At 42.6% G+C, this 27,986-nt stretch overlaps 2 protein-coding genes across 7 annotated transcripts; both read left to right on the top strand.

Moving 5' to 3' along the window:
- Nucleotides 1-2,341: 2,341 nt before the first annotated feature.
- cdk1 (cyclin dependent kinase 1) lies at nucleotides 2,342-11,839 on the top strand. Its single transcript, XM_076085534.1, has 8 exons — nucleotides 2,342-2,421; nucleotides 3,035-3,077; nucleotides 3,688-3,844; nucleotides 3,938-4,061; nucleotides 7,537-7,707; nucleotides 7,888-8,051; nucleotides 8,776-8,917; nucleotides 11,571-11,839. The coding sequence occupies exons 2-8, from the start codon at nucleotides 3,041-3,043 to the stop codon at nucleotides 11,685-11,687; spliced, it is 912 nt and encodes a 303-aa protein (XP_075941649.1). The 5' UTR covers nucleotides 2,342-2,421; nucleotides 3,035-3,040; the 3' UTR covers nucleotides 11,688-11,839.
- A 267-nt stretch (nucleotides 11,840-12,106) lies between these two features.
- Nucleotides 12,107-27,346, top strand: ctu2 (cytosolic thiouridylase subunit 2 homolog (S. pombe)). Of its 6 annotated transcripts, XR_012952310.1 has the most exons (18): nucleotides 12,107-12,422; nucleotides 14,346-14,420; nucleotides 15,255-15,333; nucleotides 15,457-15,516; nucleotides 16,253-16,313; nucleotides 16,404-16,513; nucleotides 17,228-17,463; nucleotides 17,904-18,039; nucleotides 18,165-18,296; nucleotides 22,385-22,476; nucleotides 22,717-22,811; nucleotides 24,150-24,248; nucleotides 25,034-25,142; nucleotides 25,866-25,932; nucleotides 26,154-26,212; nucleotides 26,394-26,639; nucleotides 26,769-26,843; nucleotides 27,028-27,346. XR_012952310.1 is itself a non-coding variant. In XM_076085535.1 (16 exons), the coding sequence occupies exons 1-16, from the start codon at nucleotides 12,367-12,369 to the stop codon at nucleotides 27,086-27,088; spliced, it is 1,527 nt and encodes a 508-aa protein (XP_075941650.1). In that variant the 5' UTR covers nucleotides 12,107-12,366; the 3' UTR covers nucleotides 27,089-27,346. The 6 variants fall into 6 exon arrangements, 2 of the variants coding, with proteins under 2 accessions (XP_075941650.1, XP_075941651.1); XR_012952311.1 differs by lacking the exon at nucleotides 26,769-26,843; XR_012952308.1 differs by having other exon boundaries at nucleotides 26,769-27,346.
- Nucleotides 27,347-27,986: the final 640 nt, after the last annotated feature.

Here is a 27,986-nt window from a genome sequence, read left to right as displayed (position 1 = left end):
ATAACTGAACAGAGTGGAGTGGAGCATGACAATATTCTGTGATTTTTCCAAACAAATTGCTCCAGCTCCCACAATTTTTACTCTTTATACACCATTTTTGGCCAAAAAAGCTTGGAAATGTTGTGCTTTTGCACACAGATGTCATTGGAATCCAACGGACTTACACATTTGGCTCAAAGAGCCGCAGAGCGACATGAACTCCAACCAACTGCTCCATTAGACTCCATGTTAAATCTGACAACACTCATTTCTCAAAGAAAGCAGACGGTACCAGTTTTGTATATTGCTCTGGAGCTCACATTTTTAACACCACAAACATAAAAACCACATCACCGTGTTCGGCAGAGTCTTATCTCTCTCATGGTACCCATATTTTGGCACTCATACTCCTGCTTTTTGTTAAAAGGAGGCAGGAGTTTTGTTCAAAATCACTGTTTACTGTAACGTTTCTTAATCAGTCTGCCTCTAACACCAGGTGCGTCCTCACCATGGCAACCAGTGACACACATGCACGCAGGTTCTTTCTACACACACACACACATGACTTGGAGATATTCAGTCAAAGGCATGTTAGACCTCCTGTCTGTCTGTCTGTCTGTCAATCTCTCTCTCTCTCTCAGGGCCCCTGCTGGATAGGGGTGGGGGGGGGAAATCGATACAACATAGTATCGCGATATTTTGCGTGGCGATATTGTATCGATACACGGACGCCAAGTATCGATCTTTTATTATATAAACTATAAAAAAAAAAATAAAAAAATGACTAGAAAAATCAAATCAATTGCTTTTTCAGTCCACTAGATGGTGCTGTATTGTTTTCTGGTGAGGTCAGCAGAGGTGCCGGGTCAGCGTGATTGGTAGGAAGTTGGTCAAAACAAAGATAGACATCGGAGAAAGAAATCAGAAATGCACCGTCCGCGTTTAAATCAGACGTCTGGACTTATTTGGGATTTTTTAACAAGGAAGGGAAGAAGGACATGAATATGACACATTGATATGACACATGGATATGACACCGTCGCTGCGTTTTTTCACAGACACAGCCGTGCCCAAGCTCTACAGAGAAGTGAAGCTTAAAGTTGTAGTGGAGTCACAGTAAAAAGTAGTCAAAAATGGAAACAATTGAGAAAAATTGAACTCAATGCAGTAGTTGAGTAAATGTACTTTCCACCGCTGTGGACCAGTACAAATAGATTCTGAACCCTTGTGGTGGACCTGTACAAGCCTGTGAGAGACATGTACCAGTGATCTGAGTAACCACATGTGAAACTGTCAATTGAACTCGTTGTTCACATTAGGATTTAACGCTGTAATATACTTGCATATCTACACAGTACTTTATTGTAGTTCACATAGAACATTTCATATTTAATTTATAAGTTTACAAGAATAAATATACAGAGAGCAGCTGTATATGTGAGGGCTCTGTCAGTATTATCCATAACTCTACTCTTTGGTAGGACCTGTAAGTTAACATCTGTACTCCAGCTGTGTTGTTCAAGACAGATCTCCTAACCGTCATATCGACAGCTTTGGGTGTTATTCAGTATTGTAGACTCTGTTTCTACAAGCTTGGTCCATACAATATATTTTCTCAGGCTACATCCACACTACTACCTTTTCATCTTTAAAAAACATATCTTCAGTGTTTCTTGTTGCTGTCCTCCATATTCTAAAATGACTGAGTCTTACTGTAATGCTCATTAGTTCAATTAGAGCACTGCGCTGCAAGACATAACAACTATTATTTTGTTGGCATTCAGCAAAAAACACATCACATACAATAAAATAATGAGGAAGGCTCCACATTTAGTTGTACAGTAGATATCATTTGTTGGTTCACGCCCTTGAAAGACGTCTTTGTTGTAAGTAATATAGGAAAAAAACATGGACAAAACGAGGCTGAAAGAAACAAATGTATCTTTAAACATGGGGTGAGAAAACAACAGTATTATGCTTTAGCTTTACAGACAAGGTGATGAGAGAAGTGGTATCTGGGCAACTCGTGGGATGTAGGCTAAACCTGAATTAGGGCATTCGTTGTAATCAAGATAAATGCACTATTATGGGTGTATTGTATACATACTTCCATGATATGCTATCCCTCCGCAACACATTCTACCAGTTATAACACTACAATCAACGCTTGAAGGATTTGCAGTGCCCTGAAGAAGAAGGTGCTCCCTGCCTGGGAGACAAAACTCGGGGCCGCCAACATAATCTACCTTCGGCGCTTTCTCTCCCGCTCAGCCCACGTGTCAGCTTCCCGTTCCCTGATTGGCGGGTTTTGAACTGTACCGCGTGAGCTCATTGGGCTGTTTCAAACCGCTGCTTTACTGCGGTCGATTCAAAAGTCTGTCAGCATTCCAGCGGCAGTCTGTGCACGGAGAGTACGTACGTTACCAAACGAGGCGCTGTCAGGTAAATACCAGTCCATTCTCTACAGGATAGAATATGAAGTAAACGAGTTGTCGGGTTATTTGACAAGCTGACCCTTCGATCTGGACAGAAACACTTCTATAACCGATAGAAGGTACGTTAGCCTCGACGGTTCAGCTAAGCTAACGTTGTGACCTTAACTTAGCTTAGCGTGAAGAAAACGGCAACTGTATCGGCTGTGTGACACGTTTATTATATTTTTCCCATCTCTCGAGGGTTACTAACGTTAAGTGAGACGGAAAACACTCGTGAACAGCTACGTTAACAGCTGATGCTGAAGAGACACGAGCCACCGTTATTGTAACGTTACTTTGGCCTTAACGTTACAGTTAGAACGACCAACGTAGTATCTCTACGTTAAAAGGGTGCCTTGCTGTAAGTGAGTTAACAGTTCGTCATACGGTGTGCCTAGTTCAAGCTGTTAGCCTTTCAGCGCCTTGTTAGTTTTTAGGCAATATTTAACACTGTAAGTAAAGTTAACTTTATCTTAATGTCACGAACATCAGCTGAAATGTCAGTAAGTTAATGAAATGCATTACTCGCGATAGCGGATGAAACGCAACTCTTGACATGTCAGTGATTTTGTTTTTTTCAGGCAATAATGGAAGACTACCTGAAGATAGAGAAGATCGGAGAAGGTTGGTCTTATTGTTTTCCTCTCTGACACAAACGCATTGCTCCACATTTAGAGTGCAGGTCTTAATAATACGGGGGGCCAGAGTTTTTGGGCTTTATGCAGAACAATATAAAGGTCACAGGTCAAACAATAGTGACTAGTTTACAGTCAAGTCTAGCTGCATGGCCTAAGTGCCCACTTCAAATATTATGTGTAAATCTGTACTTAAGTTAAAACAGGCAGGGATTTGTTTCTTTTCAGGGCCTAAGGGCCCACACATTACGATGTAAGTCTACTATTATGGTGTAACACACAAAGTGCAGAAATGGGGGGGGAAATGGTAAAGTATTGTTTTCTGTGCCAAGAGTTGAAGACAGAGATAACATGACCAAATGTAGTGGACATCTAGTGTTTAAACTAGGATGTGCAATATACATGCAGTGTAATTCATTAAAAATATGCCGTGGTTTGGCCACCCCAGACTTAATAGGGTAAAGTTACATTGTCAAATAGTTCTCAGCACCCTTCTATTGCCATTATAGGTACTTTAATCAACAAGGTCATGACTAAAGTTTATTCGGTGTCATCACGGCTGTGCTTCATACCATTACAATTCCTCCGTTGCTCTGTAGGGACCTACGGGGTGGTGTATAAGGGCCGACACAAGGCTACGGGTCAGATTGTGGCTATGAAGAAGATCCGCCTGGAGAGTGAGGAGGAGGGAGTTCCCAGCACTGCTGTCAGAGAGGTCTCTCTGCTGCAAGAGCTGAAGCATCCCAATGTTGTACGGTACGCTCTCCGTGCGTGCGTGTGTGTGTGTGTGAGTGAGAGAGACGCACACAAAGAGTGGACGTAGCCAATTGTTGTGTTTGTGTATCCCAGACTCCTGGATGTGCTGATGCAGGAGTCTCGTCTCTACCTCATCTTTGAGTTCCTGTCCATGGACCTGAAGAAGTACCTAGACTCCATCCCCTCTGGCCAGTACATGGACCCTATGCTGGTCAAGGTAACTGTTTGTGATGTATAAGCTCCCTCAGCAGGTCTTCTTACGGATCTAACGTCTGTGTGACAGTTGGTTTACTGCAGTTGGTCATAATGGAGCTTAACAGTGAGGTTCTGTCAATTAAAATCCCATTCATGTTGTGAATCAAGGACTTTGCCTATCAGCCATAATATCATAACCACCCTCGGTCCAAGCTGGACTCATCACAAGCTATGAGCTCGTGAAGCGATGGTGTATGCACCTGTAGAAGCCACGAGTCTGTATGAAATAAACTTTTATTGTTATTAAGAAAGAAAAAAAAAAGTATTAGTTGCACTTTGTCATGGAGCAGTACTACACTAGCCACAATCCTAAAATGTAACAGTCACGTCTCTGATTGGAGGAGATCGCTGTTACCATGGGAATGTTTACCCCGAACAGCTAGTGAGTGTACGTGCTGCTCGTTGACCGCCTTCTGGACCTCAAATGGGATCAACGGGGCAGCTCGTTTAGGAACTTTCTCTTATATTCTGAAAATATTTCACCAAAATGCGTTACGTCTTCAGAATCAATATTTCATCAGCAGAGTCTCAACAGAGCAACAGGTGTTTCAGTTCAACAAGTGATCGCGTTAACTGGTGACGTTCAGCGGAATGTGTTCGTGGTTGCTTGTAATAAATAACGTAGATGGTCGGTAGATAATATTCTATCAGCATTAATGCTTTCTAGTAGATCCTGATGATGATGATGATGATGATGAAGCGTTGTAAACAACAAATCAGTGTTGACATTAACAGGACAGCTAGTAACAGCACCGGTGCTAACAGCTAACACACGGACATTCATTTCAGTTACATTATGATGCGTTCAAACATCTTAAATGATCTGTATCGGCCCATTTTGAAAGTCACTTTGTTTAGGTTGCCTTCGCCATCTCGGCTGGTAATGTCTCTACATAGCTTGACAGGCAGTGCACTTTGCCCTACTTGGGTTAAGAAACCCAACAGAAGCTCTTGGCTCGTTTAAAGCTTTTGAGCTCTCGGTTTGTGATTCTTTCTGTAATAATTACCCCGTCAATTCAATTCATTTTGTACAGCCCAAAATCACAAATTTGCCTGAGGGCTTTACAATCTGTACACATACGACATCCTCTGTCCCTCGACCCTCACATCTCCCCAAGAGAGGGATCCCTCTAGCTATGATTGGGTATCCTCTACATAACTATGTTTATGGAGTGTTTTCTGATAACATTGCCTAAAGGAAGCATATAGAACAGGGGTATTCAATTCAAATTCTAAAAGGTCCAGATTGAGAAAATGTCTGTCTGTCTATCTATCTATCTATCGAAAGAACACATCAATTATTATTCTCAGTTTTCAAATTTAACTGGATGGATTATAAATAATACATAAATAAATGTTCTTCTCATTTCAAGTACAATAAGGTCTGCATTAAAGAATAACTGACATAACAGAAAGCTTTTGAAAAATGTGCATCTTAAAATAAAGTAATTCATTTTAGAAAAATTATTTTCCCTGAATTGTCCTGCAGCTTTAAATTCAGTTCATTCAGGTGTGAAGTGATGTCAATCAAAAAGCCACAATATTATATTTTTCTCATCTTCTAACAAGATAAATCAGTGTTCAGGACTTTATCTGTGGTTATTAAACCTCTTGTTTCAGCTCTATTCTCTCTGGTAACATCATTGTTGGTCAGTGAATCCATGTGTTGGTATTCTGATCATATTGGGCTCTTAGGTTTATTTTAAGTGTCTTCATTTCAGATGTGAGTGGGTACGTTTGCGCAAAAGAGTTGTGCTTTGTCTCGTAGTGGCGCTTCACATTACTGCTTTTATTAATCATCATGATTTCTGAACATATGAGACACACTGGTATTAAACTGCCCGTGGCAAGAATGAACTTAAGACTCTGGTCTCTTTGACCACTTTTCTCTTTTTGGAGAACGTCATGTGAAATAACTTCTCTGACTCACGTATTATTCTCCTGCTCTTCCTTCTCTTTCCTCGTCTCTCCCCCGGTGTGTGTACATCTCACTCGAGTCAGGAAACTTGTCAGAATACCCATATTTGATTGGATGAGCTGCATCACGTGATGTGATTTACAACGCATTGGTCGGTGTGTTTCCTGCACCGCTGAACAAGTGCCATAAAGGCTGATAAAGGCGGTTAAAATAGAAGCGCTCTGTCAAAATAAAATCGGTTTTAGGTCCTGGGTCTGGACCGCGGTCCGCCTATTAGTGACCCCTGATATAGACGGTGAATAAGATCGGTCCAAGCACAGAATCTTGTGGAACTCTAACTAGGGCTGCAACTAACGATTATTTTAATAATCGATTAATCTGGCGATTATTTTTTTTTTGATGAATCGGATATTAATGGGCCAAAAAAGGCGAGTGAATAAAAACGTGTCTTTAGTCTTGCAAACTATACCACCCCTGCTTTACTACTGTTATTAACGAGCTGACGCTAACTTGTCAAGCTGGATAACGAGTAAACACCAGCACCAGAAGAGCTACTGGAGGGACGTTACGTTCCTCACTTCAGAACAAAAGTAGGATTCTGTAGTGACTAACCCTGCTGTTGAACTCCCTTCCTCCTCCTCAAGGACTCCAACATGTTTACGTTGTTGAATCAGGAAATAAATACCGTAGCCGTCTGTGTTCACCCAGAGCTCTACGATACCTCATATCAATAGAGACCGGACCAAACTATGTGTATAAATGTGTGCGTGTAAACCATATGGTACAAACAATGAGACGCTGCCGTATTTACGTCTACATGACGTTATTCTGAGTGTTGGTGGAGCTGCTACAATGTTAGCATAGCCTAGCACCGACCCATCCGCGCTCCAAGACAAGTAAATCGGCATCATTACGGAGTTATTTCGAAGTCCCTTTTTGTCGGTTTATTGCTGTTAAATCACAGCCAAATCAGTTTATTTTGTGTTCATACAGCTGTAGTAAACAGCGACGTGTGGCTTGCTAGACACAGTGAATACAGCTCGATAACGAGTCTAACAAGACCAGAACGGACACGAGTCGTTACAGAGGGCCTTCTTATAAGTCTTAAGACTGTCTCGCCAGACTAACTGAGATTCTAACAAATTGGTGGAATGCCATGTTCTTTCAGATTTTCTTGTTTTTCTTAGTTTATTTTTTTAAGGGATGTACCATTTCTTTAACTTGTTAAATGTGAGGGAACATGCATCATGGGAGCTGAATTGAAGTGTCTGGCCACAGGGGATTTTATTTCTTGTGCTACATTTCTGTCCAGAAATCCTACTTTTTTTAGCTCGTATTGGGGCTTACCACTTTTCAGAAACAACATAACAAAAACCGATGACCTTTTGCAACACCATCTTTGTGAGTCACCTCTAGGGAAAGGGCGGTGCCATTTGTCTTGTTCTGCCCATTCAGTTTCTCAACTCTAAACATGTGTCCATGTCATGTTCATTCTGCCCCCCCCCACCCCACCTTTCAGAGCTACCTTTACCAGATCCTGGAGGGCATTTACTTCTGTCACTGTCGTCGAGTCCTCCACCGGGACTTGAAACCCCAGAACCTACTGATCGACAACAAAGGAGTTATCAAATTGGCCGACTTTGGCCTTGCTCGGGCCTTTGGTGTTCCTGTCAGGGTCTACACCCATGAGGTGAGAATTCTCTCATACACACACACACCACTGGGATTTCTGGACTAAAACTGCCCTCTCACAGTTGTCGGAGGTAGAGCATCACCAACACTTGGCGAATGATGTTCATGTACATATTTGATTAGCATCAACAAGCGGCAGGCCTCTAGAATGCTGAATGAACCCCTTGTGTGTTTCCAGGTGGTGACTCTTTGGTACCGAGCTCCAGAGGTCCTCCTGGGTTCACCCCGATACTCAACCCCCGTCGATGTTTGGAGCACTGGGACCATCTTTGCTGAGCTTGCCACTAAGAAGCCTCTGTTCCATGGAGACTCGGAGATAGACCAGCTCTTTAGGATCTTCAGGTAAACCTTCATCAGTTGTTCCATCTGGTATTTACTGAGAAAACATGGCCTAACTAAACGTCCATTTCACAGCCTAACTGTCTCAGTCAACTTTATAATAAACAACCTCTACACATCTCAACATCTTGCCCTCAGTTCAGACTGGAGTGGGTATGTTTGGTCTGGTAGTGGTGTTTCACATCGGTGCTTTCAATAATGGCCTCGATATCTGAACATATGAGACAGAGTGGTTTAGTGGCGCCAGCAGGAAGAATGAACAAATAGGAGTCCGTCCATTCTCTGTTAAAGCTCTGTGTTCGTGGTCCACTTCTCTCTTTTTAGAGCACGCCATGTGAAACTGCTTCTCTGACTGACTTCTCCCTCTGCTCTCTATCTCCCCATCTCTCCCGTGTCCGTGCAAATCTCACTCGGCTCACAATGCGTTTCAGAATACAGATATTCAAATGGCTGAGTAGCGTCACGTGCGATGATTTACAATGCATGTAATTAGTCGGTGTATTTCCTGGACTGCTGACAGAGTGCCGTAAAGGCTAGAAAAGCTGTGCAGGTTCAAATAGAAGCGCTCCGCCAAAATGTATAATTCTCAATTGTCCATCAGTTATACGGCCGGGTCCGGATAGGAAAGCGTCTGGGTCCGGACCGCGGTCCGCCTATTAGTGACCCCTGCTCTACACACTCGTCCTGGTCCTCTTAGAATCCTTCTGTCTGGTTCTGTTCTTTCTAGGACTCTGGGGACCCCAAACAATGAAGTGTGGCCGGAGGTAGAGAGCCTACCTGACTACAAAAACACCTTCCCGAAATGGAAGTCTGGCAACCTGTCATCAATGGTGAAAAACCTGGATAAGAATGGCCTGGACCTACTGGCGGTAAGGAAAGGGCTGAACAAGTGAAGAACTCAGTTCTTTATGATTAATATTAGGAGAGCAATTGAAATGATTTGCCACATCTCAAACTCCAGGCTTATACTGGTTGTGTGCATCCTATCAAACATCTAGCGTGATTACACATACATTGTCCCTCTACATGACAAGAACCAGAGTAAAGGATGCAGTTCCTCAATGCCTTGTAAGGTTCAATTTGGTCCTCATTCTCCAAATCCACGGGTTGATTTTAAGGGAACAATTTGATTGGATATTTATTTATTTTTGGTCTATTAAGATCAAAACTTCATTGGTGGTTGGCCCTGATGGCTGTTTCAAATTCATCTTTAAAAGGGGAAGCATTTTTATGGAATTTACCACAATATTTGTTCAAATGTAATAACAAGAACTTATTCACCAGTAAACAACAAAAGGTCCACTAGATGGCAGGAGAATCGCAGTGAGTCTTTAAATTGTCCACTGAGTCTTTAAATTGGCTGCCAACCTCTGAGCAGTAGCTGCCCGTTCTTGCGTTGACTGTTTGCTAGCATAGTTATTAGCGTGCTTGGAGGAAAAGTGACTGCTGATATTGTATTCTTTGAAAACCTCAACGGTTTCTTGGCAAATAAGACATACAGCCTTTGATCACACTTCGGTGAAAACATATTTAGCTGTCCACTCCTCATTAACCACTCGGCACTCACTGTCGACTTCTCTCTTCTTTGGTCCGCTCATTGTTACAGAAGGGCTCAATGCCGTGTCAAAGGTGAATATCATGTACACTGGGCATGATGGTGGGTGCCGTGTAAACAGGAAGTAGATTGGTTGCTTAGCGAAACAAAGTACGACAGAATAATAAAGTAGTCTTTAATAATGAAAGTGTGTGTTTGATACTTATAAACTCAAACACACATTTCGTGGAAAGTTTTAGAATTATTTTTCAGACTTAGTTACAACGCTGTGGGTCTCTCTCACACACATCAAATTTACTTTAAAATGAACACTTGCACATAAACGTTTACTTGATTATGGGTCCATAAATGTGTTTCATTGTTTCTGTTCACTCGTAGCTCTGCTGGTGTCTGAAGTCTCTGTCCTGCTGGAGAGCAATCAATGTTTTGTTCCTTTACAGTTTGTGAGTGTGTGGACTTCACAAAAGATGTGCAGAACAAAATAAGCATTAATAAGAAAAGGAAAGTTCTCCGTTTTGTGTCCGTCTGTCCTCGGAGCCACTAAACGTGACTTCAGCCGTCTGCTCCGTAGGTTTGATAACCGCTGGACACGCAGCTCACTAATCGCTCCAATAACAGCTGCTTCCTCCAAAGAAAGGCAGAATTTAACTGCACAGCTGCTAGTAAAGACAACAAGGTCAACAACGCCTGTAATCAGTTGTCCATGTTGAATTAACCTGGTAGTCAATCGGTAATCAATGTTGTTGTTTGTGATCTTCCGGGAAAGGGTCACGTGATAGAGGCGTGACGAACCAGGGAAGGACACGTCGTGACTGCTAAGAACCACTAGACAGAATAGACCAGACTCCAGCAAAGGTCAATTGTGTCTGGAGTGCGCCATCTAGTGGGATCAACTGAAACGCCGGGTATTGCAGGAAAAAGGCAAAATGAATGCGGCCTTTACTATAATTTGGACAATTATGTACCAATATTCAACGGGCCGGATTAAAAAGCCCAACGGGCCGTAGTTTGCCCATGCCTGTGTCCACGACTTCCGCTCACATTCAGTGTAGCATCTCATGCTCTCCGTCAATTTGATGGCTGCTGGGCCAAATACAGTAACTATAGGAGAGGAACCTCGGTTTAGTTCATTTTCCAACCAGTGTTGGTCATGTCAACAACCATGGTTGTCTTTTTAATTAAACCGTTCCTGTACTACCATCTTCGAGTCCCTCAGGCGGTCCTCCTTGCTGTCCTCCATATTCAGTAAAAAAATGTGATCAGGAGATCAGCATTATTGCTTTCTAGTCGTTCCTGATAATGTTACGTTGTAAACAACAAATCACTGTTGAAATCAACAGGAGAGCTAGAAACGCTAACGGCTAACACACGGAGGTTCACTTCAGTTACATTATGATGCGTTCAGGCTCTGCTCAGTCAATTGTTGGGCGTAGTTGCATTATAACGTTGTCGTGATGAAATGTAATCTTATAAAATGTACTAAAACCTGAATAAATCCAGTTTGAAGATGTTTTCACAGCAACATAAATAGATATTATAGATGAATTAAGAGCCGTTTAACTTCCTAACACTAAGCAGCTTATAATATATCATTAAAACTATTGATGACAAGATTTTTATTGAATCAATAAAAATCTAATCTTTCATTTCCTAATCATTTGAATAGTGTTTTTATGCAGATAACTCCTGTAGATGACTTTAACAAACTACAAAGTCTGGAGCCTTGTAGACCAGCTGCTATAATCAAACACAACCTAAATGGTATGGATCATCAACGATTGGCAAATATCAGCTACAAAAGAATGTGCTCCGGGATCTCTTGAAGATAGTTTTCCTCTTTTGCTGATCCGATCCATGAGACGGACCCGTTATACGAAGCCTGAGTTTTGTGATCTGATTGCAGCGCTGCTACACACATCTCCTGAGTGACACCGTCTCCTTTCCCCCGTCTTGTTTCTCTGCTGTAGAAAATGTTGATCTACAATCCTCCCAAGAGGATCTCCGCACGCGAGGCCATGACTCACGCCTACTTTGACGACTTGGACAAATCCACCCTGCCTGCTGCCAGCATCAATAAAATCTAAAGCGCATCCTCGGCTCGCATACAAACGCATTCATACTCATTGTGAATTCTCATTCTGTAAATACTTGTGTGTGTGATATATTTGTTGTAGACCTTTTTAGTAAAGTTTTGTCTTTCAACAGTCTTTTCAATAAAACTGCACTTTCTGTGAATCTCTAAACTTTTCAACATTTGCCTACGTACGTACATACAGTAAAAGCTTGAAGCTGTCGGTTTGACTGAGATCAAAAAGTGGCTGAAAAATGAGAAGTCATTATTTTGAGAGTTTCTCATTCTAATGACTTGCAGAATCTTTATTTCTGTTTCCATCACAGTGGCTCAATGACTTGTGTTGCTCCAGGTCTTGTTTCTCGATGACCGCTCCACACCAGCTGGCGGCGGCAACGCGCCCAAAACATCAAGAAGAAGATCCGCTACGTCATCAAAAAGAGCCACGATTTACACACGCGACAGTGGCGCACTGTAGTAACATAAATAAAGTTAGCGGAGTGAACATTTCACGACATAGCGTCCCACATGTATGTTGTCTATGTGAACGCTGCATAAAGGAGCTGGTGAACAGACCCGACTCTTCTACGAGCTCGACGTTAGACGCAGGTTTCTCTCCTGGTCACGAACCCTGTCTCTGGATTCAGTGGAACTAACGTCCGACCTGCTACAGCTCGTTAGCCGTCGCTCCAATGTGCCAGGTGGATGAAGATTACCACGAGCCGCTGCAGCGCGCGGAGGTGCCCAGGTGGGTTATTGCATCAGTGTGTACGTTGTCTGCTTCATTGAAAGTAGTGCTGGCATGTTTCCTCTTTGAACATTGACGGCCATGTTTAAGTCGGTCCCAGTTGATGCATCATCTCATGTCATCTTCACATTTAAAGCCCTCTGAGGCAAATTTGTGATTTTGGGCAGGACAAAATAAAATCAATTCAACTCGAGAGTTATGGGGGAGCACGTGCTGCCAACCTGGCTTCTCTTTACCAACGAATTTGTGACCGAGTAACATTTGACATTGCTGAAGTATGCTGAGTTCCCCTGAAAACAAAAGGTACGAGAGCAAATGTTATCAGCAGAGCAAACATCTCAAATATACAATCAATATTAAATGAAATAATTCACTATTTACGAACGGTCCTGTAGCCATAGTCAACCAGACAGACAGGCAGATAGGTTTTCTTATATTAAGGAATATTATTTTGAAAAAGCAAGGTTACATGATGCATTTCTACTTCCTGGTGCCACTGACTCAGTGTTTACACTTCTAAAGCGTTCTAAATAGATTTCTGAAGTAGCTGACTGATTGTAATGGCCATAAAAACGTTCAAGTGACCTGCCAAAGTGGCGGGTGAGGAAGAAACCCCACCCAGGAACCAAGACTCTCAGGGGCCCAAAAGCTCTATGTTCACTGCATATCAATTGGCTTTGGTCATATGATAAAATGCTATTCATTTGGGGTAATCAGTGCACCACTCACATACAACATCAACTATGGCAGGTCCTGTATTATTACAGTGCATGATCCAAAATACAGTTGTGTTTCTTCACACAATACTCCACATGCCATACGCACGCTGAAAGAGTTATCGGTTGCTAAACCAGGGATCGACAGTACGGGTTGACATGTTGCCATTGACGGTGAGCAGATTAGCAGAGGGTGTGCTGCCTTCTGTACTCTGGGTTCACGCGTATTCGGGCAGGCACGTCCTGATTGGCCGGCTGCGCTGATGCAAAACTTTAGTGGGCAAATATGTGCGCGTGATTGGAGAATAGTATTACCCATATCCTCCATGAGAGTGCGGAGCTTGTGTGAATCAGAACTCAATTACTCAAAATATGAGGTGCCTAAAAATGGCAACACTTTTTTCAGTTTCGTCAAAGAAAAGCTGATGCCTGGTTACCGGCTTGGCAGCCACTCATTGAGGTCAGTGTTGAGCCCAGTCAGTAACCTCCGGTGCTAAGGAGTGAGGCTGATGCTGAAGTGCCTTAAAGCTGCATTCTCTCGAGTGTCCACCAGGGGGCGACTCCTCTGGTTGTATAGAAGTCTATGAGAAAATGACTCTACTTCTCTCTTGATTTATTACCTCAGTAAACATTGTAAACATGAGTTTATGGTCTCAATCTCTAGTTTCAAGTCTTCTTCAATACAGCATGATGTTCATTTAGTACATTATGGTCCATTTAGAGTCAAATAGACCATAAAGCAGGGGATACAAACCAGGTGGTTGAGCTCTGTTGGTAGGAAAGGGTCACTTCATGGCCAGTTGGAGAGAAACAATTACAAGGACCAGCTACTCTTTCAGCATACTCTCACACATGGCATGTGAGTCTTGTGATCAGACACATTTCAAATGATCCCATCGAGGGCTGGGCAGTAGGGCCTCACATTCATATCACGGTATCCTTTTGAAGCCAGGACGGTATATTGCGCTATATATAATGAATAGGCAATAAATGATTGCATTTTCATTTCAATGATTGCTTGGTGGATAGGGGCCCAGCTCATCACACCCTCTCCATTACTGTTGTAGTGGGGCTTTCTACGACACAATGAACTTCCACAGTGTATTTAGACTAGAGGTTTGCAGTGAATAATGGCACATAAATGTGTCATAAAATATGAATCGTGAGTTGTTGTTTTTTTAAAGATGTGTATTCTTTCATTTATTAGTGTTTCCAAGAAATGTGTGAAATGCAAAGAGGGGACTGCAGCCGTGGTCATCAGAGCAGGAGATGCGTTCTGCAGGTAAGATGCCGTCACTGCCGTCTACTGCTAGAGGATGTTCTCCGTGGTGCAAGCTGCCTAAAGCACTGAGCTTCAACCTATAGATGCGTTCTGTGATTAAAAAGCAGCACTCAAAGGATTCACATGGCAATAATAGAACATGTTGATAATGCTGGTGAATATGGACATAGTCTTGCTAAATCTGTGGGTAGAAAAGATCCCATGTTTATGATGCATTATAAACATACTTATAATGTGTTGTTATCTGCTTCTAGCACTGTATAGTTCTGTTTAAAAGCACTCGTACAAATTCATAATGCTTTGGAACAATAATCTTATCACATTATGAAGCATTTCATAAACTCTGTTCAGCTGTATGTGGGAGGGGATTCCGCTGTGTCAGCAGAATCCAAACAGACTGAGGTGGTCTCTGACAGTACAGATGATGGACCAGCTGATGTTGAGAGAACCACGATCCAAGACTTCAGAGCTGATAACGTGTTAGATCACATTCTGTTTGGTTACTGTAACAGAGCTTTCACTCTTTAATGATACGTTTCATTGTTAACAACTGTATCGTGTCTTAATCACTTAAATATGAGGTAATCCTATTTTCAGTTTCAGCAACCAAAAGCTGATCACTGGTAGCCTGGCAACCACTTTTAACATTCAGTGTTGAGCGCTGATCCACCGGTCCCTGATACGAGCCACTATTTAAGAATTGACTATCCAGATATGACGTCGTGGTTAAACCTGCTGTGTGTCTGATGTCCTAAGTGTTCTCTACGACACAGAAGGTCTTGTTAGAGCTGGGGGTGTGGCTTAGCTCACATTGTTGTCATTTCTCTGTGTTAGGGGCTGTTTCAAGGAATACTTCATCCATAAGTTCAGAGCCGTGCTGGGCAAACACCGAGTCCTTTACCCTGGAGAGAAGGTGAGCTGTGTGCTCTGTTGTCTGAAGAACAGCTCCTGTTCTTTACTGACACAACAACATTCTTATTTTTATACAGTATATATATACATACACACATTATATACCTGACTGGTCTGGTTGTAGGTGCTGCTGGCTGTATCTGGAGGTCCTTCTTCCTGCTCAATGCTCAGTCAAGTCCAAGAGGTAAACTTGTTCATCCTTCAGTCATCTGTCTCCACCAACGAGTGCTGCTCTCATCTAGAGCTTTAGATCTTCACCTGTCAGCACTTCTCAATGCATCTTCATTTATCGCATCCTCAATTCTCCATACGACTGAACATGGCTGCTTTTTCAAGAATTTGTCCTTTGGATTATTGCAGATGATGATGTCATAATCTCTGTGTCAAACAAACGTTAATGATACTTACCCATGTTGTTCATCAAGCTAACCTTAATAAATGAACACTCCCCTTTTATAATGTTTGAAGTGTAAAGTAAAAAGCTAAAGTTAGGATAAAGGAACTCCACCGCGGTCACATGACTTCACGTCTCCAAGCTAAAGGAGGACTAGTGTTCTAGTGGACGTCTAGTCGTCTCATTTACACTCTTCTTGAAGACGCGTAAAAGCTTCTAAACTCACCAGAGGGGCGTTTACTGACCTATTTTATATCAGAGAACTAATCGTTCAAGATCAAAAACACGTAGACTTTGAGACAACGGAACAGGAAGTGGAAAAATGCTGACTCATTCCAATCAATGGAGGATTTTCACTAATGAACCGATCAGTACCCACATCCTGGCCCCGTTCCCCTAACATTCAATGAATGAAATGTACTTCAGAATATATATTCCTTCTCTATAGAGATTATGTATGACCCTGTGGATTCAAAGACAACCTCGATGTTCTTAATGCAACTGAAACACTTTCCTTCCTCCCTAGGGTTTGAGTCAGAATGCTCACAAGAAGTTGAGATTCTTACCTGGAATTGTCTTCATAGATGGTAAGTGAAAATGGCGACTGTCCCTCCTATATTGAGTGTAAATCATGTTCCTGTATCTTCAGCCATTGATTGTGTGTTGGCTCCCTGCAGAGGGCGGTGCTGTAGGTCAGTCTGTGGAGGACAGACGGAGGATGGCGGCTGAGCTGCAGGCTGTGTTCAAAGCTACTGGTTTCCCCTTCCTCGTGGTGCCTCTGGAGCAGGTCAGTGCGGTCTATTGAGGCTACATCCACACTAATACGTTTCCACTACGTTTACGCCTAGCGTCCAATCAACCCAGAGTTCTAAACATTACAAAATGGAGAGGTTTGGACACGCTACCGACTCCAGGGTTGAAATGTAGTGTGGACGGGCAGAAAATGATGACGTAGACACCCGCGGTCGCTACTTAATTGGGTCTTAGACGAGTGTTGACCAAATTTCTTGACCCATAATCTATTAAAAATTAGATTTGTAAGTGTAAAGTACATTTGATGTGAGTGTGACAGACAGACAGAGCCACACCTGCAGCCTTGGAACTAAGTTTGAAAAATCCAACTTTTTTTTTTATTCACGAAATTTGTCTATTCGAGTACATAGAGGAAGATTATAGAGGACGATCTTAAGTATCAGACACGGCCTTTTATTATTGAAGAGTTCTGTAATACAACCAATCTACTTCCTGTTTACACCGGCACCCGCATACCCAGTGTACATGAATAGTCGTGTGATCATGTGGTTAGTTTTCAGCCGTGTTACGTTAACATGACATCCAGTCAATGGAACGCCCCTTTCAAACATTCATTCACGTCACTTAACAGTTGTTTTTACTTAAAAGTCTCACGGCAGTCTGGTGAGGTTTAACCTGTAACTACACTGACAAAAAGCCTACAAGGGATCAAACGTGTTATTGAACGTGTCCTCCAACCTCCTCTCAGGTTCTGGACCTTCCCAGTTCAGTTGTGGTGGCGGCCCCGTCGCCTTCGGAGCGAGCAGCCGGCGCCTACAAAGTAGCCGTGGGTCACTTCATTCAGAGTGACGGCGTCGGCGTAACGCTGAAACGGGAGGAGACCGCTCCAGCTGATGTCCAGGAGTCCAGCACACACTTACTGCAGCAGCTGATTGGCTCTGCTAAGACACTGACGGCCAGAGAAGACCTGCTCAACACATTAAGGTAGTGCTTTTAATTTCCCGTATGATATACATTTTTAACACACCGTCATACCGGTGCATAGCCGAAACAACTGCTGTCACTCTTCAACAGGCAGCAGAATATATTATTCGCCGCTAGGGGCGCTACGGTCAGAGCTACTTAGAAACAGTCAAGGAAAAAGAAATACCGTGATTTACCGTGAAACCGCCAGAATCTTAAAAAATACCGTGATACAAACTTTTGGTCATACCGCCCAGCACAACATTAAGGTTCTACAGTCGCTGAATCCTCTTCTGTCTTCATGTTGCTTCTGTATTTAGTTTCAAGGGCCATCGGGAATAGTACACCTCCATTAATAATTCATATGAAACCATTGTTGGATACAAACAGGAGGCCAAGAGATGATTCAAACACAAACTCATGTTGAGAAAGTCCAATCTGTCATTTTGTTCTCCTCAAAGGCAGCATCTGCTGGTGCACACGGCTCGCACTGAAGGCTACAGTAAGGTGATGCTGGGAGACAACTGCACCAGACTGGCTGTCAAACTGCTCACCAGTATATCACTGGGCAGAGGAGCACAGCTGGCTCAGGACACGGTGTGTATGCGACGATGGACGGAGAGCCTTCAAATCTGTCTTCTCTCGTTTCACATGATATTAGATGTGAACTCTGACTCAAAGAAATACTATTATATTGTAATGATGTGTGTTTGTGTTGACAGGGTTTCTCAGACTCCAGGTATGGGGACATCATATTAGTGAGGCCAATGAGGGACTACTCGGCTAAAGAAATAGCTTACTACAACCGCATGTTCGGCGTGCCCTCTGTTTTCATACCGAGCCTGGACACGAAGGTAAGATCAAGCAGCAGACGTGACAGTAACAGGGTGTCACAATGACACTAGTGTCTGAAGCCATACGAGGCATTGTAGGGTGAGCGGCTCCTGCCCCGTTTCTAGATGGGGAAGTCTTACGCACCTCACACGGCGGTCACTCCGTCCGCTGTCCCACCTGTGAGGATATGCGTTCCTCTTGGAGGTGTTGGAACAATACCTTCGGCCTTTTATCTCATCCCGTAGCTGAATCGTTAGGATTTCGGAATTATTGTCTTTTTGAAAGTCTTGTACGGCTAATGCCCTATGCGCTCTCAGTAGCATGTAACCCTAACACCCTGTATGTAATAGTTATGTACGTCGTCTATACTTTACTATTGCCTATTGTGAACATTCTCACCATTCATGACTAACACTGCCAAGTTTTCACCCAGAGAACTCACCTTAAGCTCCTCTGCATGTTTCAGTCGTCACATCTTATCGCCCCGTTAACGGACAGGGGAAGAGGGTTAAACTTTTTTTAAAGGACCAGAGTACTTTGTTTTGCTTCAGACACTTACAAAATGTAAGGCTGTGTTTTTATTTAAGTTTTTCACACAACAATCACATTAAACAATTTCAATTCAATGAAACAGTCTCTGTTCACAAGAACTAATTCTAACACTCCTACTGTAATACCTTTTCCTCTTAATCAGCTTTCACTGATGTGCTGTGAAGTATAATCCACTAGTTGGGGAAAAGGCCCAACTCTCACAGCTGTTCTGCTGCTTTTATATGTTAAATCACTTCTATTATGAAATAAAACAGGTTATAGGTTTAATGGTTGTACTTTGAATCAACAGAGTTACAGGTTATAATAGTTATACTTTTATGCTTTCATACTTTTCTACGATCTTTCAACAGCAAAATCCATAAAACATGAGGAACAGCAATGGAATAATAGATGACAGAGGATGGAACTTAGAATTCTTCTTCTTTTTGTCATTGATTAAAAAAAACGTTGACAACGTCAATGAAAGGCGGTGGAAGTTGTGGAAAGGAGCCAGAAAACCACAGGAGTGAATTATTGAACCATGTTGTGTTCGTTCTGGACAAACTTGTATTAGATCAGATACACGTTCACACGTCTAACCCTTCACACTTGCAGATGACGGTTCACTCGTTGCTGAGACGTTGGAGCCGCACTGTAATATAATTGGTTGAGTTGCCTCTTGGTCAAATGCTCCGAGTAAACTAAAGTTCCCTTGTGTAAGCAGTGATTCAGTGGATATGTGTTGGGCTTTTATTGTGAAAGGTAAGCTGTGATGAGTGAAGCTGTAATGTGCTGACTCAGTGTTCATGTGATCTGGAGATGGCGATGTGCCTTCTGTGTGTAGATGAAGCATTGAGTTGTTTCATTTGACTCATTTAGCGGCTGGCTGGTTAGCTAGCTAACGTTAGCTAGCCAGTTCCACCATGCTAACGTTGGTTACAGGAAATGAGCAGAACAGCTGGTGACCAGAGTGCAGAGACGCTGGGGTTTGAATTCTTCCTGAAGTCTCATTTGTGGTCTGATAAACAGTAAAACTATCAGTGGCCCATATCACTATTTTCCAAGCTACTGTAGCTGTCATATTTGTTGATGCTGTCAGAAGTGCGCTTGGTTTCATCTCTCAGCCCATGCCTACTTTTTCAAAATGATGCAGTGGGTGGACTAAGCTCAGACCTGGGGTGAAGCTACACTTTAATAAGTATCGGCGCACCTCGTGACCCTCAGCTACATAACTTCAGTGCCATAGTTTGCTCGATGCATAAAAATGTACCAGGATGCAGGTAATTAAAAGTGTCTGACGCTCAAATATTTCCCCCCCAAATGTAGAAATCTTTGACCTAGTAGGCCCACGACGTCATGTTACATTGCCTTCATTATGTCTGTGTGTTAGCCTGACATCATTCAGTGCAGTCTTGTAACATGTTAACAGTGTTACAGAAATGTTTCAGGGCTGATTTAGTGAGATTGCAGTTGTGACTGCGTAAAAGTGACCAGGGTGCCATCAGATTAATGTAAAGCCTAAAAGCCCGAGTTAATCCCAAAGTAAACTGGCTAACTCTCCAACACTGCTTAGTGAGATGACCTTGCTGTATCTCTGTTAACAGATTCTGCTCATGAATACAGAATTATAGTCGGGTCCATAAATATTTGGACATTGACACAATTGTCATCATTTTGGCTCTGTACACAACCACAATGGAGTTGAAATGACACAAAGATGTGCTTTGGGTGCAGACGTTCAGCTTTTATTAGAGGGTATTTACATGATCCAAATCAGGTGAACACTGTAGCGATTACATCAAATGATGTACATGGTCCCCCCTTTTGAAGGGACCAAAAGTAATTGGACAGAGTAACATAATCATAAATCAAATTGTCACTTTTAATATTTGGTTGCAAATCCTTTGCAGTCAATGACAGCCTGAAGTGTGGAACCCATAGACATCACCAGACGCTGGGTTTCATCCCTGGTGATGCTCTGCCAGGCCTCTGCTGCAGCTGTCTTCAGTTCCTGCCTGTTCCTTGGCCAGTTCCCCTTCAGCTTTGTCTTCAGCAAGTGAAATGCATGCTCAATTGGACTCAGGTCAGGTGATTGACTTGGCCATTGCAGAACCTCCTTTGCCTTGATAAACTCTTTGGTTGCTTTTGCAGTATGCTTCGGGTCATTGTCCATCTGCACTGTGAAGCGCCGTCCAATGAGTTTTGAAGTATTTGGCTGAATATGAGCAGATAATATTGCCCCAAACACTTCAGAATTCATCCTGCTGCTGTTGTCTGCAGTCACATCAATAAATACGAGGGAACCAGTTCCATTGGCAGCCACACATGCCCACGCCATAACACTACCACCACCATGCTTCACTGACGAGGTGGTATGCTTTGGATCATGAGCAGTTCCTTCCCTTCTCCATACTCTTCTCTTTCCATCATTCTGGTACAAGTTGATCTCTGTCTCATCTGTCCATAGGATGTTGTTCCAGAACTGTACAGGCTTTTTTAGATGTTTTTTGGCAAACTCTAATCTGGTCTTCCTGTTTTTGAGGCTCACCAGTGGTTTACATCTTGTGGTGAACCCTCTGTATGTACTCTGGTGAAGTCTTCTCTTGATTGTTGACTTTGACACAGATCCGTCTACTTCCTGGAGAGTGTTCTTGATCTGGCCAACTGTTGTGAAGGGGTTTTTCTTCACCTGGTAAAGAATTATTCGGTCATCAACCACAGATGTTTCCCTGGTCTTCCTGGTCTTCCGGGTCTTTTGGTGTTGCTGAGCTCACCAGTGCTTTCTTTCTTTTTAAGAATGTACCAAACAGTTGATTTGGCCACACCTAATGTTTTTGCTGTCTCTCTGATGGGTTTGTTTTCATTCTTCAGGCTAATGATGGTTCTTCACTGATAGCGACAGCTCTTTGGACTTCATATTGAGAGTTGACAGATTCCAAATGCAAATCCCACACTTGAAATGAACTGCTCCTTGTTAACGAAATAATGAGGGAATAACACACACCTGGCCATGGAACAGCTGATCAGCCAATTGTCCAATTACTTTTGGTCCCTTCAAAAGAGAGGGACCACGTATAAAATGTCTTGTAATTGCTACACCGTTCACCTGATTTGGATCATGTAAATACCCTCAAAGTGAAGCTGAACGTCTGCACTCAAAGCACATCTTGATTGTTTCATTTCAAATCCATTGTGGTTGTGTACAGAGCCAAAATGATGACAATTGTGTCAATGTCCAAATATCTATGGAGCTGACTGTATGTCGGTAATGAGACAAGATCTTGTTATCTGAAGCGTTCTGGTTTCCCTTTGCGGTCTGAGTAGTATTGGCCAATCACGGTCGAGCATGTGGACCGGCACATGGGATGAACCTTAGGCTGTATGCTGACTACAGCAGACCCCTAGAAATATACCCCTCTGTTCTGAGATTGACGGCTGCCACAAAGCTTGACATTTTCTCCAGCTTGATATTTTGAAACTCTGCACTGAACAGTTGTTTAAAATTATATTATGTTAAACATGTTGGAGTTTGGCCTGTCCAACTGTTGCATTCAGTGTGTTTGTGTGCTTCCCACAGACAGCAGACAAGTCGAGCATCCAGCGTCTGACAGAGAGCTTTGTCACCAGACTGCAGGCAGACTTCCCCTCTACTGTCAGCACCATCTACAGGTCAGCACCAAACCTCAACCGCCGTGTACACGAGCATAGATTGTGCAGAAAGCACTCAATGTGAGGCCTTTGATACATCATTGTGGATAATGGATGCTGGACATTTAGTAAACGGTACATAATACGGCCTGCTTTTACAAAGATTAACAAGATACAATCTACCCAGCATTTTCCACATACACCCAAAGCAGCTGTTGAAGCCCCCATGAGATCCTTAACACTCTGCTGTGTTGGCTGTAGGACCAGTGAGAAGCTGCAGACGTGTAAGAGCTCCTCCACAGCTGACCACTGTGACAGATGTCTGCTCTGCATGTGTGCCCTGGACACGGCTGTTGGTGAGCTTTGCATGGAGTGACTTTGAACAAAAATACCTACACCTATAAGCCACTGAGGGACAAACGGGGTGAACTTGTTTTGGACGCATTCTAGGATCAAAAATAAACCAATGTCCAGTGTTTATTTCTATTTTTGGAGATCTATTTATTGACAGTTTGACATACAGACCGTAGCTTTATGTCGGTAGCAACATTGTCTATACTTATACTTATTCTCTGTTTCCATTCAGCTAAATCTGAATCCACGATGAACCATGATTAATGCATTGAGTTAGACATGCTAACAGTCATTGAAATGACCACTTCTCTCTCTAATTCTAATCTCTTTCTTTTTATCTCCAAGTCCTGCAATTTGTTTGTTTCTTGAAATTTGATTTCTACTTTTTTAGTTTAGTGCTTGCTGTACAGACAGTTTATGAATTTTCTAAACACATCAATTGGCACGGCAAGAATGGTTGATGGTGTCTTTCAGGTAACGGGTAGCGTTACCAGATGTCTCAGGCTGTACAGAGTCTGGCTCTATGTATTTATTTAATACATATAATGATTTAATACATATAATGATGGTAGTATAAACATGCTAGTTGATGTGTTTAACAGGATTCAGAAGCTCTCTGATGTCTGAACAGCACACCCTTAAAAGAAAAGAGGAGAAAATCTAATTCCACAAACAAACTTTAGTGTTAGAATTTTCCTTATTTTTAAAATGTAAAAAGTTGATCAGAGTTGCCAGTTGGTAAAATGTTGCCTCAGGTCCAGCAGCAGCACCGTGTCTGTCTTTGACACGTTCACTAGTGGCGTGTTAGTAAAGACTGTCCGTGTGCCGTCACACATGTTCATATGAAAGAGACAAGAATTTCAACTTTTTTCTTTTGCTGATGTAGATTCTAGTTATCCTCTTTTTAAAGTTGATGAAGATTATAAGTTGAGATATTTGTGTTGTAGTAGTTGTATCTTGTTCAGTAAGGAGAGAAATGGCATACTTTTTGAAGTTCAAATTTTTTTAATTTTATACTTTTCATGGATGAATTGGTGCCTTTGCTAGGGATAGAAATTCATGGCCAGAAAGCAACAAATTGTACCATTTACCAGATGCCCCCGGACCCCCCATCATGTTGTCCATCCGGCGTTTGTTACCCCAAAACCTGGACACAAGTAACAAAAAGTTCAGTCAAAAAGAAACGTCACTAGCACCCATGCAGTCCTTCGACATCCGGGCTCAACAATGTAATTGCCCTCTTGATCTATACAGCAGTTCTACGCATTCTTTACATTAAAGAAGACCTTAATGACGTTGTCTTTCCTCTCAGCCTTTTTTACAATTTTGTTTTTTTTTAGAGAATGCTTCAGCCTTCCAGGCCACGCTGATCTCAGAGCAGCTCTCTCAGACTAAAGCACCAGGAGCTACCAGTGCTGCGGTCCTAAGACAAAACCCAGGTACAGTATACAGTCAGTCAATGAACACATTCCACTCCCACTCATGGCTTCGACATTTCTTGCAGAGTGCGGAGAGTTCAGAAATACGAGCATTAAAGCTTGGGCCTGTCAGAAAAGTAACACTTGTGTTGTATTTCAGCGCTGTGTTTATAGCAGGCGGCATCCTCCGGTTCTGCAGAGTGAAGCTGATGCGAAAGTGTCTTAAGACTTGCATTCTCTCTAGTGTCCACCAGGGGGCGACTCCTCTGGTTGTATAGAAGTCTATGAGAAAATGACTCTACTTCTCTCTTGATTTATTACCTCAGTAAACATTGTAAACATGAGTTTATGGTCTCAATCTCTAGTTTCAAGTCTTCTTCAATACAGCATGATGTTCATTTAGTACATTATGGTCCATTTAGAGTCACACAGACCATAAAGCAGGGGATGCTTTAGGGCGGGGCTACTGTGATTGACAGGTCTCTGCTGCTACCAGAGACGTATATAGCATCTCTACTTCACTCCTTTGCATTCCAAATATGGCTTCTTTGGTTGGGAAAATCGCCAAACTCAAGGCTTCAAAACTTCAGTCCACAAACCAATGGATGACGTCCCGATGACTACTTCCACTTCTTATATACAGTCTATGGTTTATAGTGGCACAGCTAAGAGGTTGCTTTTGTAGCACCAGGCAGAAACCTCCTCCAGCTCAGGTCACATGATACACCTGCCGTACCGTAAAAGTCCACAATTGAGTTTCCGTACTTCTTAGTCATTCAAATCTGTTTCCTGTGTTTTCATTAAAGCTCCACTGGAGCCAGAATCCACTGCTGCCACTGGACAGTGCTGCTCCTCTGGTGGAGGAGAGGATTGTGGGAAAGCAGTAGGTGGTGTAGGCTGCTGTTCGTCTGCCAAGTAAGTGTTCAGGGATTTATAGATCTAATGTAATCGGGGATCACACCGACACTTAAAAGTCCAAAATACACAGTGTTCCTCTTACCCGTAGAGCTGTTTCTCATGCTCATAGTTTTGGTGTGAGATGCAGAGTGTTTGAGGTATCGGCCGTAGAGATGTCTGTCTTCACTCCAATGTAGTGTGACTGGATGGCACTCGCTCTGTGGTGCTCAAAGCTCTCAAAAAAAACAGCAATGTCTCTTTCTTTAATCAAGACTAATGTCCCTTAAACATGCAAAGGGATGTCAACGAGCAAATTCCAAACTTTCTAAACAGGACTCTGGATCTTGGCCTCATGTTGAGTGTGTCTGTCTTTATTCATCAGTCCTGTATGGACAATAGTTAGAGAGCTCACCTCTGCATATTGTATGACCAGGAGTTTCATTGGTTGTTGATCAGGACCACTGGGCTCTGGACCACTGGGCTCTGGACCACTGGGCTCTGGACCACTGGTCTGCTAACATCAGCACACTAGCATGCTGAGGTTTAGTGGGTAGCATTTTCACAGTGTTCACCATCTTAGTTTAGCATGTTAGCATGCTAACAATTAGCAGTAAACACAAAGCCGCCCTTGGATCATGTCTCGGACAGTGTCGGGTTTTCCAAAGATGCAGTGGTTATACCGCTCTGGTCTACTTGAAGTCAAACTTGTCTGTACATGAGTCTGACAGCCGTGTATTACAGGGGACCAGAGAGCACCGATCTGAGGAGCCTGGTGTGTTACGGCTGTCAGCTGACCATCAGAGACATGGTGAGTGAAAACATGTGCAGGAACAAACTCAATTCATCCTTTTCTACAATAATCTAAACTTTGTATTTGTTTTTAATCACTTCATCTAAATAGAAAATTTAGTTTTTTTGGAAGAAATTTGAAATGTTTCTCTCTTGTAGTACTTTGTCGCATGTTTTTCAAAGAAGCGGCATTTGATTAGTTTCACTGCTCTGATGTCTTTTCTTTATCTGTTCTTCTAGTCGTCGGTGGAACGTCTCCCGCACTACATCCTGTCTGAGGCTCAGAGGAGGCAGAGGAGGTAAGCAGAATCTTTGGCTCATTAATAATAAGAATCCCATCTGCGTTACATTAAACGACTCACTTTAGAGTCTGACCGCATTTCAGCTTTGTGAGGCCTAGTTTGCCGTGGATCACGGCCCGATCAACTGCTCTCCGACATGAATTTCTGACATGTCAGCGATTTTATTCGGCCGTTTCAGGTTCTTGCACCGTTGAGCAGAGCCAAGAGTCCATTCGGTGCCTTTTCATCTCGCTGCTCCTCCGCAAAGGGGCAACACAGCGTCTGAAGTGCCGTGGCGACATGACGCGTCATGTGGACGGGACAATACAGAGGCCAGAATGGTCGAGCTGTGGCAGCAGCACATGTGCCTCTTCGAAGTTTCCTCTTCCACCACCTATCACGAGCGGTATCAACAAGAGAGCATTCTTGAACCGCAACCGTACTGGTGACGCTCCAGACCTCTACCTGCCTCTAAGCTTGCAAACATATCTTTTTTTGACATTTGTCAATAGCCAGAACGGTGCGCAGCAGCATAGCAGTTGTTTAGTCCGTAAGCATTGGCTTTACGTTGCAGACGATGTGCTGGTTCCTTAAGAGTTTGAGTTGAAGAACATTTCTCCAGTGGGACGTCTGCCCAGCTTTACTGCTGGTCAGTAATGAAGCGCTTTTGAATGCATCTCTCAGACCTTCCTGGTCATGTCAGCCTAGAATCACTTCCTGGTCTCTATGTGCCAAACAAACTGTTGTACTGGAACAACCACATGGACATTATAACGATATATTTCAATAAGAAATGAAATGCCATCGTCCCTCCTTTGTGTTGTGTCCTGCAGGTCTCAGATGAGAGAGGAGATCGGTGAGTTCCTGCTGGATGAAGGTGACGAAGGCGATTAGAGGAAGAAGTGAAGCTGCAACCATCCACTCTGAAGAAATGTACAACACAACTATGCTCATTTCAACCTGCAGGATTGGGATTTATCAATGCTTAACACGTATAGTGATGTACATGTCCTGTAGGCTGCGGTCTGTTCTAACATGGTCTAATTCAAATATACACTCAAACTGGTGAATTCAAACCCAGCACACACACCATTAGTTCATTGTTACTGCATTCCACAAACAGAACATAATAAAGTGTCTATTGTTATTTTCCATGCAGTCTGCCACGTTTGTTCATTCATCCACCAAACCTATATGCTGACATTCACGGTAAACGCATTCAAACGGCACAGATCGGGAGCGAGCGAAGGACTTTGAAAGTTAGCGGAAAGATTAACGTGAGACAACATCCGGTTTCTTCAGACGAATATCCGGTTTTCAGAATAAGATGCCAACAAAGTATACATATTGCATAATGGAAATTAGATTAAATGAATTATATTCACATTAAGTATAAAACATGCTACCTGCATCTCGTGAGTTAAAGGGAAAATACACCTAAATTGTGCGCAAAGTGTCTTTATTCTTTGATTTGAGGGTTGCTGGAAATGAATAATACCTGACTGACAGTCAATTAAGATATTTTACTAAGTAAAAACTCTGAACTGAATTTGTACCTTCAAATGGCACATTTTTTAAATTTTTAAGGTGCTATAAAAATGTTTTTCTCAAAAATTTCACACAATGACTAATGCATATGTTCAGGACAAAAATGGGTAATATCACAATATTTGAGGTGCTACAAAAATATTTTTCTCAATAATTCCATACAATGACTGATGTATATGTAATCAAGGCATCGTTGACTTAATAATTGTTAATAGTTGTTTAAAACATTTAATAACAACAATAA

The sequence above is a fragment of the Anarhichas minor genome, unplaced genomic scaffold, assembly GCF_050575085.1.
Source record: "Anarhichas minor isolate MPS153535 unplaced genomic scaffold, ASM5057508v1 ptg000168l, whole genome shotgun sequence".
Lineage (NCBI taxonomy): Eukaryota > Metazoa > Chordata > Actinopteri > Perciformes > Anarhichadidae > Anarhichas > Anarhichas minor.
This window is presented reverse-complemented; position numbering and strand designations above follow the sequence as displayed.

Excerpts from the sequence above, each read along its gene's own strand:
- cdk1 (XM_076085534.1), top strand. The coding sequence starts at position 3,041 with ATGGAAGACTACCTGAAGATAGAGAAGATCGGAGAAG. Across the intron at positions 3,845-3,937 it reads AAGCATCCCAATGTTGTACG|ACTCCTGGATGTGCTGATGC; the intron begins GTACGCTCTCCG and ends TGTGTATCCCAG. Across the intron at positions 7,708-7,887 it reads TCAGGGTCTACACCCATGAG|GTGGTGACTCTTTGGTACCG; the intron begins GTGAGAATTCTC and ends GTGTGTTTCCAG.
- ctu2 (XM_076085535.1), top strand. The coding sequence starts at position 12,367 with ATGTGCCAGGTGGATGAAGATTACCACGAGCCGCTGCAGCGCGCGGAG. Across the intron at positions 15,517-16,252 it reads TGCTCAGTCAAGTCCAAGAG|GGTTTGAGTCAGAATGCTCA; the intron begins GTAAACTTGTTC and ends CTTCCTCCCTAG. Across the intron at positions 22,812-24,149 it reads TGCCCTGGACACGGCTGTTG|AGAATGCTTCAGCCTTCCAG; the intron begins GTGAGCTTTGCA and ends GTTTTTTTTTAG.